At 42.5% G+C, this 15,210-nt stretch overlaps 1 protein-coding gene and 1 pseudogene across 1 annotated transcript; one reads left to right on the forward strand and one right to left on the reverse strand.

Moving 5' to 3' along the window:
* The first annotated feature begins 2,043 nt into the window (after positions 1 to 2,043).
* Positions 2,044 to 5,098, forward strand: LOC111257965 (annotated as a pseudogene).
* Positions 5,099 to 11,827: 6,729 nt separating this feature from the next.
* On the reverse strand, positions 11,828 to 14,361 carry LOC101777380 (UDP-N-acetylglucosamine diphosphorylase 1). Its single transcript, XM_004976733.2, has 11 exons — positions 14,207 to 14,361; positions 14,009 to 14,121; positions 13,810 to 13,884; positions 13,576 to 13,615; positions 13,405 to 13,487; positions 13,251 to 13,328; positions 13,015 to 13,158; positions 12,855 to 12,922; positions 12,458 to 12,572; positions 12,211 to 12,367; positions 11,828 to 12,101 (listed from the first exon to the last, which is right to left on the reverse strand). Exons 1-11 carry the CDS (start codon positions 14,334 to 14,336, stop codon positions 12,004 to 12,006), a joined length of 1,101 nt encoding a protein of 366 aa, XP_004976790.1. The 5' UTR covers positions 14,337 to 14,361; the 3' UTR covers positions 11,828 to 12,003.
* Between the last annotated feature and the right edge of the window lie 849 nt (positions 14,362 to 15,210).

Here is a 15,210-nt window from a genome sequence, read left to right on the forward strand (position 1 = left end):
CTGACTGGTCGGTTTCAGTAATTTTTGGGGGTGAATAAAGCTTATTCTTTGGCTCAACTTTGGTTAGGCGACGCAGGAATTGATGCTGCGTTTCGCGCAGGGTAGGGTATAAACGTGCACTGCGCGGCAGTGATCCCTAGGTGTGTTTGGTAGAGATCTAGATTTACAAAGAAATATTTCGGATCCAGATTCTAGGAGAAACAGAATCACTTCCTGAATTGTTTGGCTAGCTGGCTAGATTCAGATTCTGAAAAGAGGACAATGTGGTGGAATAGACCCATATACCCTTGGACATGTAATACTTTGTTCTTGGGTAATAACAAGGTTAAATAAGAGTACGAAAAAAACTAATACTTTGTTCTTGGGTAATAACAAGGTTAAATGAGAGTATGAAAAAAACTAATGGTAATTATAAATCTATTAACCCACTGTTGGACCACTAAAAAATATTGATATATGCTTGTGCAACGATATTCCAAAAGGGCACATGATCAAACAGATCCATATTGTCAGATCGAAGAGGATAATGTGCGATAGCTGATAGATGAGGCAATGCCAATTGCGTAATTTTTAGCAAAGTAGATGGAAAGGTACACAATCAGGGAATTAGAATCACCGCGAAACCACGTTCTAGCCGATTCGAGCACTCATGCAGAAAACGAGAAACGTTTCGAGGCAAGAACATTTCTCTCCTACCCCGTTTGTCACCATTCCTACTGATTCTCATGAAAAACGAAACTGATTTTTTTTTTGCCAAACGGGCCCTTAGCTTTTAGCATAGCATATTCCTTGCCGACCGAGCCCGCGCACGAAGGATTGTCTCAATTCCCTTTTTTTTGAACCGGCCAGATTGCCTCAATTCCTTGCCGTCCTGCACGAGACCCCTTTCGTATCAATTTCTTTTGGCTTTGGTACATGAAATTAGGAGCTTGAAACGAACGATCTGCTTTTTAGATGTAGCATCTATAAACCAATAGTTGTATTTCTATTACAAGGTATAAGAAGCAGGCCTGGAGAGACATCTGCCAGTTTTTATGGTACACTAAGAGGTATTACATTTATATCCGTTGAGTATTTCATTTATTCAAAAGCCATTCTGCAAAGCTTTCTTAGCTTTTGAAAAGCAACCTTTCGGAACTGCTTTGGGAGGGCTCCTGGACGTGAAACGGCTCCAGCTTCAGACGCGCTGTAGCACAACGACTCCCAGAAGTCCTTTTCGACATGAATTAGAGGACTCCTATCAAAACTGTTTCACCAATGAAATCAAAGCAGGTGAAACAAAAAAAGCTGACTTCACCTCAGCTTTCTAGTTCATTTTTACCTCGATTTGCAAAATAACTTCACATTACAGTACCTTGAATTACATAAAACAGGTGAAGTCGAAGCCAGTATAACCCCTTCCAAACGAGGCCTAGGAGTAGAAAAATCAGCTTCACCGGCTCCCGACAGCCGTTTCCGAGTGTGGACGTGTGAGCATCTTACAACCGGAATCATCCCACGCAAACCACCTTTTCAAAAGCTATGGTCCAAACAAGTAGGTTCTTAGCGTTCAAACGTGCAGTTACCCTCTTGTTCCTTATCTGACGGAGAAAATTCCTTCTGTACCATCAAAAAGTTATACTCATCCCTTCTATGCCATAAAAAAATATAGTGATTTACCATTGCTTCAATTCGTTTGATCCCCTGCACGCCATTGAAGGAAATTCCATCCGTTAAGTCACGGCTGGAGGTTTGGAGCTGAGGATGACATGTGGGCCCAGGACAGGAGGGGCCTAGAGATGGACGCGCCGTTGCTGGAACTGGTTCAGCATGGCGGCCTTGCATTGCGTCTGCCATCTCCACGGAGAACAGGTTCAACGTATGATGGCAAGAGCGCCTTGCCCCCTTGCCGCCGTGGTCTGCCAAGGCGAGCAGCTCGTGCACCACTGTCACAAAATTCACAATTAAGTTAGCTTGAAAGCTTCTCGTGGGATGATTTTTTGTTGTCCAGTGGCTTGGATTAACAACAAGCGAACTTGATTTGGACGACAACGAGCTCATGCAATGAAAATTCGGTTTGGATCCGTTGGCGATCTCTCCGCGAGTGTTCCGGCCACCGCACCGCGCAGGAACGTTCAGGCTGTGGGCAAGCTGCTGCTCTGTTCGTCCACATGCTGTTCTGCTCCTGCTCCTCAAGCCCGGAGGCGGAGGGCTGCGCGCGACGCCAGCCAATCTGATCAAGAGGTCCATGGATGCATTCCCAAGCTCGTCTCTGGGGCTTCCAGCACCGCCCGTCATGTCGGTAAACGCCTCCCTTGCTCATCTCTCCCACCTATCCGTGATGATGGAGATCATTCTGGTATGCTGAGCCCAGGTAGTGCCTTCTTCCACGAGGCACCACAGGGCAGGCATGAAACAGAAACACCAAAGTTGGGGTTTAGTAGGGTGGATGTCTCTAACAGAATGAGGCGTATTGTAGAGCAACTGCGGCCCATGCGCAAAGAGACTTCTGAGATTCTTACCACATTAGGTTCTACCTGGAAAACTGCCCCAGACATTGGCCAGAGTCGTCCCATCACTACTTCTGAAAGTATAGAGCCCAGACTATATGGTAGAGATGGTATCATGAAAAACATCATACATGATATCACCCAGGGTAAATACTATGGCGAGAATTTGACAGTTCTTCCGATTGTTGGTCTAGGGGGCATAGGCAAAACGACTCTCGCACAGCACATATATCACAACCAAGAAGTGCAAAAACATTTTGAAGTCATGATTTGGAAATGTGTTTCTCTCAATTTTAATGTAAATAAGCTAATGGAAGATGTTGAAAACCATGTCCCTAAAGTTCAAGATGAAAAGAACGGTACTGCAGAAGAGTTGATTGGACAAAGAATTAAATCTAAAAGATTTTTGCTTGTATTGGATGATATGTGGGAATTTAGTGACGAGGATGAATGGAAAAGGCTATTGCTGCCTTTCAAAAAATCACAAGTAAAAGGTAACATAATTATAGTCACAACTCGGTCTCCAAAACTAGGAGAAATGGTTAAAACAACTCATCATCCAATAGAATTGGAAGGCATAGACCGTGAAGAGTTCAAGAGGTTATTCCTAGCGTTTGTCTTTGGTGACGAGCAACCTACACTGGATCACACTGTGCTGCTTGAAACAGGGTATAAGATAATGGACAAGCTAAAGGGCTCACCTCTTGCAGCAAAAACTGTCGGTAGATTATTGAGGAATGACCTTGATTTGGATCATTGGACTAGAGTTCTAGAAAGTAAAGAATGGGAGTCACAAAGAGGCAGCAACGACATTATGCCTGCGCTGAAGCTTAGCTATGATTATCTACCTTTTGATCTGCAACAATGTTTTTCTTATTGTGCTTTGTTTCCTCAAGACTACAAGTTTGATAGCAAAGAGCTCATTCTATTTTGGATAGGACAAGATGTTTTACATTCCGGTGATCAAAACAATTTAACTGTAGAAGATATAGGGCTCACAAACATCAGGGATTTGGTTTCACATGGATTTTTCAAAAAAGATGAAACGGAGGGGCGTGCTGGTTATACTATCCATGACCTATTGCATGACTTAGCATCGAAGGTTACATCACATGAATGTCTTAATGTACATCTCTCTAGCAAGACCTTAGGAAATATACGACCATCCATTCGTCACTTATCTATCACCCTTGATATTTGACATAATGACACATGAAATTCTTAAGAGTGAATTGAGGAAATTAAGCAAAAGGCTGAAAGTTGGGGACTTGCAATCTTTGATGATATTTGGATTCATAGGTGAAAGCTTTGCCAGCACTTTTGCTGATTTGTTTGGCGAAGCTAAGGCATTGCGTTTACTTTGTTTGACCGAAATGATATCTCCTTTGGAATCTGTGTTACATAGCTTTTTAATACCTGTCCATCTGCGGTACCTAAGGTTAGGGGCCTTTGGCCTCGGAGAACACAGCGTAGGAAATTTATCGAGTATAATATGTCGCTGTTATCACTTGAAGATTCTTGACCTAGAACAATGGTATGATCGTGACGATCTGCCTGGGGTCATGAGTAACCTCTTAAATTTTTGCCATGTTCTCTACCATACCCGGCAGAATGAACTTTCCTCTAATATTTCAAACGTGGGGAAATTACAATTTTTGCAAGAGTTAAAGACATCTGTAGTCAAGAAAGAAAGAAATGGGTTTGAACTAAAGCAACTTGGGAATTTGAATGAGCTAAGAGTGCTTGGCATTTGTAACCTCGAGAAAATACACACAAAAGAAGAAGCAATAGAAGCAAAACTGATAGACAAAAAGTACTTGCGCAAGCTAACCTTAGTCTGGGACAAGCAGCGACCTAATATTGAACCTGTTGAGGAAGCATTGGTTCTCGAAGGCCTTCAGTCACATAGGAAACTTCATGAGCTGTGCATCAGTGGGCATGGAGGTCCTTCTTGTCCAACATGGCTAGGTGGTCATATCTCTGCAGCTCTGCAATCTCTTCATCTGGATGGTATTGTTTGGGAAGTTTTTCCACCCTTGGAACGCATGAGGTTGCTTCAGGAACTCACATCGAAGAACGTGCCCACAATAGACGAATATAATCTTAGCCAAGTACAATGGTTTCCTAATCTGAAAGTGCTTAAAATAGATAATTGTCCAAAAGTCATGTGGTTGCCTCCTATACCTTGGGCTCAAACTTTGTGCTCTGTGGAGATAAGAGATGTGGGATCAATGCTACCATACAATTTGGAATACTCAAAGTCATGTTCGGACGTACATCTGCGGATTACTGGAAAGAATGATTTATATAGCCTAGACGAGCAGATCTTAGACTTCAACAATTTGATGGATCTGAAGCAGTTATCGATGATCAAATGCCCACCTCTAGAGTCCAAGCACTTTCAAATGCTAACCTCGTTGGTTTCCTTATGGTTGTCTTATGGTTCCTGTTCAATTGTGCCATCAGGAGGCGAGGGAGAAGCGAAATGGCAGCTTCCAGTTGAGTACCTGTGCATCGAGAGCTGTGATGCCAATGGGAAGGAACTATCAGAGCTCATTTCTCATTTTCCAAAGCTCAGTCCTTTTACATACTTGATTGTAAGAAGATAACACGGGTGGGCGTGATGCTGGAGGAGCAAGAAGAGGCATCGAACAGATGGTCACCATCATGTTCAGCTGTTACAATGGATGGTGTGCAAGCAGTATGCCACGAGTGGCAAATAGCAGTGGAGGAGGATCATGGTTCGGTTCCACCGACTTATTTTTAGCACCCGTCACATCGAATATTTAGATACTAATTAGGAGTATTAAACGTAGACTATTTACAAAACCCATTACATAAGCGGAGGCTAAACGGCGAGACCAATCTATACAGCCTAATTAGTTCATGATTTGACAATGTGTTGCTACAGTAAACATTTGCTAATGATGGATTAATTAGGCTTAATAGATTCATCTCGCCGTTTAGCCTCTACTTATGTAATGGATTTTGTAAATAGTCTACGTTTAATACTTCTAATTAGTATCTAAACATTCGATGTGACACGTGCTAAAAATAAGCAAAGGGAACCAAACACCTCCTAAGAAAAGTTGGACGATGGGTTGCTTATTTTCCCAGCCCATGTCTGCGATTCCCTCCGGGATATGTTAATTAACTGCTGTCCAGAGATGCGCCTGGTGCCCTTTCCCATCCTCAACTACAAGGCAGGAGGCGTCTGCGGAGTAGTAGGCGGCCGAGGAGGGCTGCAAGCTCTGCACCACCTCGAGTCTTTACGTATAGATGGTTGCCCCAAGTTTCTCTCTGCATACGAGGCCTCATTTTCCTCTTCCTTTCCCATCCTCCCTGAAATACCTCAACCTTCTTGGTGTGGAGGGCACGGGAACCCTGGAGCCCCTCTCAAACCTCGCCTCTCTCACCCAGTTAGTCATCATAAACTGTGGGGATGATTTAAGATCGAATGGATTATGGACCCTTGTTACCCAGGGTCAGCTTAGCTATTTAGAAGTGAAGGCCACCCCCAAACTCTTTGTTGGCTCGGATCCCATGCGGGAGCTGAAGTATATGAATGCCAAGACAGCAGCTTCACGGTTCCTCCAGACTCGAGTATCTATCTATCTAAAAACAGATGACGACGCAATCCTTGCTGCACCCATCTGCAGCATCCTCTCTTACTCCCTCGTCAAGCTACATATAGCGTATAACAAAGAGGTGGGGCGGTTCACAGAGGAGCAAGAAGAGGCCCTTCAGCTTCTCACCTCCCTCCAAGAACTCGAATGTTGGGGTTGTGACAAGCTGCAGTGCCTCCCTGCAGGACTGCATGTATAGACTACCCAACCTCAGGACGTTAAACATTATCTTCTGTCCAGCCATCAGCTCCCTGCCCGAGGATGGCCTCCCGAGTTCGCTGGAGCACATGGGAACCAATTTCTGTAACGAGGAGCTAAAACAGCAGTGCAGAGAATTTGTAACATGGGAACCAAATCATGTATTACGGCGACTAAGGTAAAAATTCCTGCATGCTTTTTCATGCCATCCCCAATTCTGTTACCTTACTTTTCCCTAACCCTACAAATGTTGCATCATGTTCTTGATTTTTGATATACCTCGTTGCTGCATAATATATCTGAACATTGTTTGTTCAGATTTACCGTGCAGGGTTCAGTTCCGTCATAGCCGTTAATTTAGCTTTCCTCGTGGAGCTATCTGCATTCACCCACAGCTCACGTACCAGGGCCTTGCATGGTATCTTGCTATGGTAAGTTGGATCTAAACTTCAGTTCGCTCAAATCCAAAAAAGTCCTCGCTATATTTGCATCATAAATTACATCCCTACTCTTGTTTCAAGCAGTGCACTTGGACTTTCTACTGATTAGTTTGCGGCTGCCCATATCACCAGAGAAATGCTTTTTGTTCTGTTAAAATTAAAATTTTTGACGTGCCTTCTTAAATGATGAACGGCTTGGTCCATTTCTAAGTAATCTTTGTTTTGCATCACAGCGCACATGTCCTGTTGTTTTTTCTAATCTCAAACCAAGCATCGGCTATAACTTATCACCAGTTGCGACTTCTGAAAATTCCATCATACAATATACGCAATGTTTTAAAACTGGTAATTTATCTACTAGTTATAAATTTTAAATAGTCATTATAATTATAATTTTCTTTATTCTACTTCAGTATAAACTAGTTGTGAGTTTCGAGATCTGTAATTACCCTCCATTTTTTTTCCATTTGTATCTTCCTGCCCAGGCGTATTCAACATAGTGGAGGTCTAAGGCTCCGTTTGGATACCTCCTGCTAAAGTTTAGCACCTGTCACATCGGATGTTTAGATGCTAATTAGGAGTATTAAATATAGGCTAATTAAAAAACTAATTGCACAGATGGAGTCTAATTCGCGAGACGAATCTATTAAGCCTAATTAGTCCATGATTTGACAATGTGATGCTACAGTAACCATTTACTAATGATGGATTAATTAGGCTTAATAGATTCATCTCGCAAATTAGCATAGGGGTTCTGCAATTAGTTTTATAATTAGCTCATATTTAGTTCTTCTAATTAGTATCCGAACATCTGATGTGACACTACTAAATTTTAGTACCTAGTATTAAACACCCTAAGTAGAGATATATTGTAGCCTTCCTCCTATCTTTTTTGCTTTGCTAACTTCCTCGTTTTGTGCGGCTAAAGGGAAAAAAACTATGTTTTTCTCTATCTAGGCTTGTGGCCATGCCAAAAAATAGGCCGGGGCCAGTCATGCAGCTGGGTTTCGTTTCCTGGGCCAAAACTCATGGGCTTAAAGTTGGGCCCAACTTGAGATATAACCGTAGCCTCTACCTTTTGCCTTGCTAACTCCTTTCAAAAAACTCATCCCTTTTACTCTATCTTGCAGGTAGAAATACTTTCTAAAGGATAGAAACTAAAAAGTGAGCCGTAAAAAGAGGAAAAGCTACCATTCTCCGACGAGTCGACAAATTCGCTTGGCGAAGACAGTTGCAATTTTGCGGATCTCTTATGGGAAGAATTGTTGTAGAGATTCGGCAATGGCGGTGGATGTGGCAAGACAAGATTGACAAATATGGTGATTTTGAAAGAGGAATTGGTGATTTGTAGCTTAGCGAAGATTACCTAAGCGGTGATGGCGACATCGGATACGCATGATGATTTGACACGGAAATCTAAGGCAGATGCCATCGCTAGGCTACTTCAGCAACGAGCGGGGTTTAGAGATGGGGAACTAGAGGCTGGGATAGCATTATATATGGACAAAGCTAGTGGACTGAGTGGACATACCGTGCAGTATCTTAGGTGGGCTGACATCACTAAACAAGTGTATCGACCGCACAGGTGTACATTGTTGGTTGATATAGTTTGGACTACAAATGCAATGACTACCATGTACTTTTATAATTAAACTATTAGAATATACCATAAATTATATAGATAATATTAAAAAAATGAATTACAAAATCAACTCTTCCTCGTAGTTTTTTCTAGGTGGTGATGACACAAGACCCACACATAGACTGATGAACCGCCATTAATTTTGGGGCAAGATTTAGGATAGAAGGAGAAAGAAGTGATTGTCATGCTCAGTTCGCGAGAGAGATTTGGGATAGGAGGAGAAAGGAGTGTTTTTCCATGCTCAGTTCGCTAGAGAGTTCGAGATCATTTGTACATGCCATCATATCATACGTGTTCTGCAAATTGCTCATCAGCTTGTGAAACGTATATGGTCATGGCAATCGATTGCGGGGATGTAGAGATTCCGCAATTTGCAGCGGATGTGGCAAGACAAGATTGACAAATATGGTGATTTCTAAGAAGCCGAGAAGAGGGATCGGTGATTTGTAGCTTAGCGAAGATTACCTAGGCGGTGATGGCGACATCGGAGACACATGATGATTTGATATGGAAATCCAGTGCGGATGCCATCGCTAGGCTACTTCAGCAACGAGTGGACTTTAGAGATGGGGAACTAGAGACTGGGATACTGTTATATATATATGGACAAAGTTAGTGGGCTAAGTGGACATACCGCGTAGTGTTTTAGGTGGGCTGACATCACTAAACAAATGTACTGACCGCACAGGTGTATATTGTTGGTTGATATAGATTGTTGGGTTTGGACTACAAATGCAATGACTACCCTGGACTTTTATAATTAAACTATTAATATACCATAAATTATATAGATAATATTAAAAATAAAAATGAATTACAAAATAGACCCACACATAGACATCAACTCTTCCTTGTAGTTTTTTCTAGGTGGTGAAGACATCAAGATCCACACATAGACCTATAAACCGCCATTAATTTTGGGGCAAGATTTAGGATAGAAGGAGAAAGAAGTGATTGTTATGCTCAGTTCGCGAGAGAGAATTGGGATAGGAGGAGAAAGGAGTGGTTTTTTATGCTCAGTTCGCGAGAGAGTTCGAGACCATTTGTACCTGCCATCATATCATATATGTAGTGCAAATTGCTCATCAGCTCGTGAAACGTATATGGTCATGGCAATCGATTGCGGTGATGTAGAGATTCCGCAATGGCGGCGGATGTGGCAAGATAAGATTGACAAATATGGTGATTTTGAAGAAGCCAAGAAGAGGAATCGGTGATTTGTAGCTTAGCGAAGATTACCTAGGCGGCGATGGCGACATCAGAGACCCATGATGATTTGACGGGGAAATCCAGGGCAGATGCCATCGCTAGGCTACTTCAACAATGAACGGACTTTAGAGATGGGGAACTAGAGGCTGGGATAGTGTTATATATAGACAAAGTCAATGGACTGAGTGGACATACCGCGCAGTATCTTAGGTGGGCTGACATCAAGTGTACCATCCGCACAGGTGAGGTGTACATTGTTGGTTGATATAGGTTGTTGGGTTTGGACTACAAATGCAATGACTACCCTGGACTTTTATAATTAAACTATTAGTATACCATAAATTATATAGATAATATTAAAAATAAAAATGAATTACAAAATAGACCCACACATAGACATCAACTCTTCCTTGTAGTTTTTTCTAGGTGGTGAAGACATCAAGATCCACACATAGACCTATGAACCGCCATTAATTTTGGGGCAAGATTTAGGATAGAAGGAGAAAGAAGTGATTGTTATGCTCAGTTCGCGAGAGAGAATTGGGATAGGAGGAGAAAGGAGTGGTTTTTTATGCTCAGTTCGCGAGAGAGTTCGAGACCATTTGTACCTACCATCATATCATATATGTAGTGCAAATTGCTCATCAGCTCGTGAAACGTATATGGTCATGGCAATCGATTGCGGTGATGTAGAGATTCCGCAATGGCGGCGGATGTGGCAAGATAAGATTGACAAATATGGTGATTTTGAAGAAGGCAAGAAGAGGAATCGGTGATTTGTAGCTTAGCGAAGATTACCTAGGTGGCGATGGCGACATCAGAGACCCATGATGATTTGACGGGGAAATCCAGGGCAGATGCCATCGCTAGGCTACTTCAACAATGAACGGACTTTAGAGATGGGGAACTAGAGGCTGGGATAGTGTTATATATAGACAAAGTCAATGGACTGAGTGGACATACCGCGCAGTATCTTAGGTGGGCTGACATCAAGTGTACCATCCGCACAGGTGAGGTGTACATTGTTGGTTGATATAGGTTGTTGGGTTTGGACTACAAATGCAATGACTACCCTGGACTTTTATAATTAAACTATTAGTATACCATAAATTATATAGATAATATTAAAAATAAAAATGAATTACAAAATAGACCCACACATAGACATCAACTCTTCCTTGTAGTTTTTTCTAGGTGGTGAAGACATCAAGACCCACACATAGACCTAGGAACCGCCATTAATTTTGGGGCAAGATTTAGGATAGAAGGAGAAAGAAGTGATTGTCATGCTCAGTTCGCGAGAGAGAATTGGGATAGGAGGAGAAAGGAGTGGTTTTTTATGCTCAGTTCGCGAGAGAGTTCGAGACCATTTGTACCTGCCATCATATCATATATGTTGTGCAAATTGCTCATCAGCTTGTGAAACGTATATGGTGATAGCAATCGATTGCGGTGATGTAGAGATTCCGCAATGGCGGCGGATGTGGCAAGATAAGATTGACAAATATGGTGATTTTGAAGAAGCCAAGAAGAGGAATCAGTGATTTGTAGCTTAGCAAAGATTACCTAGGCGGCGATGGCGACATCAGAGACCCATGATGATTTGACAGGGAAATCCAGGGCAGATGCCATCGCTAGGCTACTTCAACAATGAACGGACTTTAGAGATGGGGAACTAGAGGCTGGGATAGTGTTATATATAGACAAAGTCAATGGACTGAGTGGACATACCGCGCAGTGTCTTAGGTGGGCTGACATCAAGTGTACCAACCGCACAGGTGAGGTGTACATTGTTGGTTGATATAGGTTGTTGGGTTTGAACTACAAATGCAATGACTACCCTGAAATTTTATAATTAAACTATTAAAATAGACCATAAATTATATAGATAATATTAAAAATAAAAATGAATTACAAAATCAACTTTCCTCGTAGTTTTTTGTACCCACACATAGACCTATGAACCACCTTTAATTTTGGGGCAAGATTTAGGATAGGAGAAAGAAGTGATTGTCATGCTCAGTTCACGAGAGAGATTTGGGATAGGAGGAGAAAGGAGTGGTTTTTCATGCTCAGTTCGCGAGAGAGTTCGAGACCATTTGTACATACCACCCTATCATATGCGTTGATCAGCCTGTGAAACATATACGGTCATCCTGTTTCGAACAGGGACCTGAAAATGCTCAGCAGATCCCTGGCCATGAACCGGCACTGCAAGGAGGATGGGGAGAAAACTCACGATGAATTCGGAATTCGGGGGCTACATTACATGACATACAAGTATACAACAACCTGTCCATCCACACCCATCTCTTGCCTAGAAAGGGAACATGCACATCCTGCAATCCTTTAAATTCGCTTTGCAGTTACACAGCTCTTGCTGTCATGAACAGCCCTACCTAAAACGATATCTCACTTGGCGCATGGAATGTTCGCCCACGGCAGATTGCTTCCAGGTTCTCTCCAGCGTAGGAGGAAAGCGGAGAAACTTCGACGCCTATGAGCAAAAGCGATCAATGTGAGAGATAATCAGTGAACTAAGTTATGTTTGGCTGTTTGCAAGCCCCGGCTAAGTTTCTGAATATAGGCACCAGGAGAAAAATTACCTGTCATATACAAGGGCACAGAATGTGTCAAGAAGCCGCCAGCAGCGACGACCCATCTACTATGGAGACGGAGCAGCATGAGTTTCGCACTATCAGGGGTGTCATATGTTGCGCCGTTGGCATTCTTTACTGGTGCAAATTCCTCTTCCCGCATGACCTGAAAAATTCAGAAATATATAAGTGTTTGCAGCTCTTATGAGAATATCATTAGACAACATGTAATACATGATTAGTCGAAAATCAAAACCTCAAAAAGTGCTGTGGATGGGGAGTAAGTGAAAGCATCGAATATAAACTGTTCAAGCTTCAGGCCTGTTGTATACCCATGGATGGAAGGAATCTTCTTCTCAGCTAGATGATATCTGGCGATAAAATGTTGCAAATGTCAGGTTCTACAGGAAAATATAATGTACGTCGGACTTGGCCATTGCCAGGTAAAATTACTTCCCATGACATGTCTTACAGATTACTAAAAATCACAAAGTAAAAATCTATAAAAATGCCGTGAGCTTCATGTCTGCCACTCTCTCATGAAAGAGTTAAAAAGCCATCATTCGCAACTAGATAACTAGTGTGGTTTTCTACTCTGTTGTTGATGGAAGCCTTGCAAATTTTGTCAAGGAGGCAAGCTAGAGAATACTCACACACTGTCCTTTTCAAGGCTGTTTGCCACTTGGTTCAAAAAGTCCAAAGTGAACATATGCAGGCAGATCTACAAAAGGAAGAATGAGAAAATAAGTAGCTGTTACACTTTAGAGGGAGGAAGGAGGGAAGGGGAGCAAGAAGCAGAGGATATAATCATACATTGCTCCAACAATAGCGAAGGCGCCCTGTTGATTGATTAATTTCAGTAGTCATAGCTGCATCCATTTCACTGTACTCAACCACAGAGAGAGGTCCACCACGACCTCGTTGAACAAATACCCCTACGTTCTCTTGTGGATAAGCCTGTTGAGTTTTCAATTGACTATCAATGAGGTGCCTTGCTATGATAATGGTAGCCCACCTGTCGATGAAGCATGAGAAGTATTGGACTGTACCTTCCTAACCACTTTAGCAGCAGAGGATACACCTTTGTCAATGAAGTACCCTAAGAATGTTGGATCTGCAACACGAACCTATAAACATGGCACTAGTCAGAAAAAGAAAAGGAAGGTAAAACAGAATGATTTCTCTCAAAATGCACATGCTCACCAGTGCATTGTCTACTCCGTAGCAATCTACATATTTCACACCACGTGCAGCCATATCTTCCATCAACTTTTTGGACTTCAGTGCTGTGGGATGTTATGTTAGTCAAACTAAGGAAATTAAAGGATTATTCAGAAAATGATACGATTGATGTTGCATTTTTACAGGGATTACCAGCATAAACTCCACCATTGCCATCAGGAGCCTTTGCTACCTGGTTTTCAGCACAAGCATGGCCAATAAGGATGTCACAACTTAGCGTTGGAAAATACTCAGTATCAAAACAACTTTGGAAAACAAAATTTTGAATTCAGCAATCACACTCATAAATCTAATTGCAAACACCAAATTTGTGACTCCTGACTGTACAAGTTCAAAATAAAGTTTAGAAGTAGAAGAAGATTGTACCTTATATGGTGTCTCCATAATAAATCTACCATCAGCAGAAATGCATGGAAGTGTGCCTTGTTGGAAAAATGTCACCTGCCAAGAAAAGGTTTAAGCCTAATCATGAAACAAGGCTCGCACTAACGAATTGGAGGTCTTGTGCATTTTGTTGAAAGCAATGGAATATTTAGCACAACAAAGAAATTTTTGTAGCTCTTACTTGGTCAGCGTCTAAGCCAAAATATCTACGGGTTTCAAAGAATTTGCGAGTGGCAGCATCCGTAAAGGGGCTTGTCATTATATACCAGTGGATTGGCACAGTGTTACTCGGACCTGCAAGTTATTATCCATTTGAGGGTGACAATCAAAGCAAACAACATACAAATAACTTGAAAGTGTACTCATTAAAAGTTATTACTTTCACTAGATTGAGCAGCCAGCTTTTGAACACACAAAATCCGTTCAGCTTGGAGTTGGAAAAGTGACTTTCCAGATGGAAGTCCAATATCTGAGGACAAAACACAAGTTATGGTATCCATAAAACACATGGGAGTCAAAATTTAGGAAAGGCTAATTGCACCATAAAATGGATGACAAGATGATGAAGTAAATTCAATTTTGCTTGTTCTGCCAAGGTTCCGTGGTATAAAGTAGGGGCCAGGGGAAAATCCAGGGGTCGTTTTGGCCAAAAAGCATTTCAAGGGAGCAAAAAATAATTCTCGGCAGCCATTTTCCTCATCTTGAAGCTTGGCTCTGCGACTTGGAGGTGGCCCGCTTATGCACGCTTGCTGTGTCCAACGCGCAACCGGTGTAGCGTCTGCGGCCTGGTCAACCTCTTCTGGCACGTTCTCATCCAGCCCGATTGACGAGTCAAACTCCCACTCAAGGTTGGTAGGCGGCTCGTTGGGCTCGTCGGTCGGGCAGACCTTGGGCCCCTGCTGCTCGGCCCCTCCAGGAAGCGGCACTGGGCAAAAGAATGCAAATTCGTCATCCTAATTAATCCACCAGCATAGTCAACAACAACAAAGCAGCACAATAAGCACACCACATCAATGCCATTGAAGATCATACCGAGTTGGTCTGCGGCCTCTTCAGAGAATACGCCTTGGGGAAGCTCCTATTTTTTATAACAACCCCGAAGAACTCGGACACCCAGTTGACAATTTCTTCCTTGGGCACCTTCCGCTAGACTTCCCATGTTGGGTCCTGCGGCCCTGTGTAGTCGTACGCTGGATGAACTTTGTTCTTGATTGGCTGCATCAGTCTCCGGCAGAAGTTGATGCTGACAGCCCCAACTGTGAGTCCTTGTGCTTTCAAGTCAGCAATCTTCACCAACAACTGCTTGAACTGCATCTATTCTTCAAAGGTCGACTGGTTCGACCACTCGGGCATGATCACTGGCCCGTATCCAGTGCGCGGCAG

Source organism: Setaria italica, chromosome VII (assembly GCF_000263155.2).
Source record: "Setaria italica strain Yugu1 chromosome VII, Setaria_italica_v2.0, whole genome shotgun sequence".
Classification (NCBI taxonomy): domain Eukaryota; kingdom Viridiplantae; phylum Streptophyta; class Magnoliopsida; order Poales; family Poaceae; genus Setaria; species Setaria italica.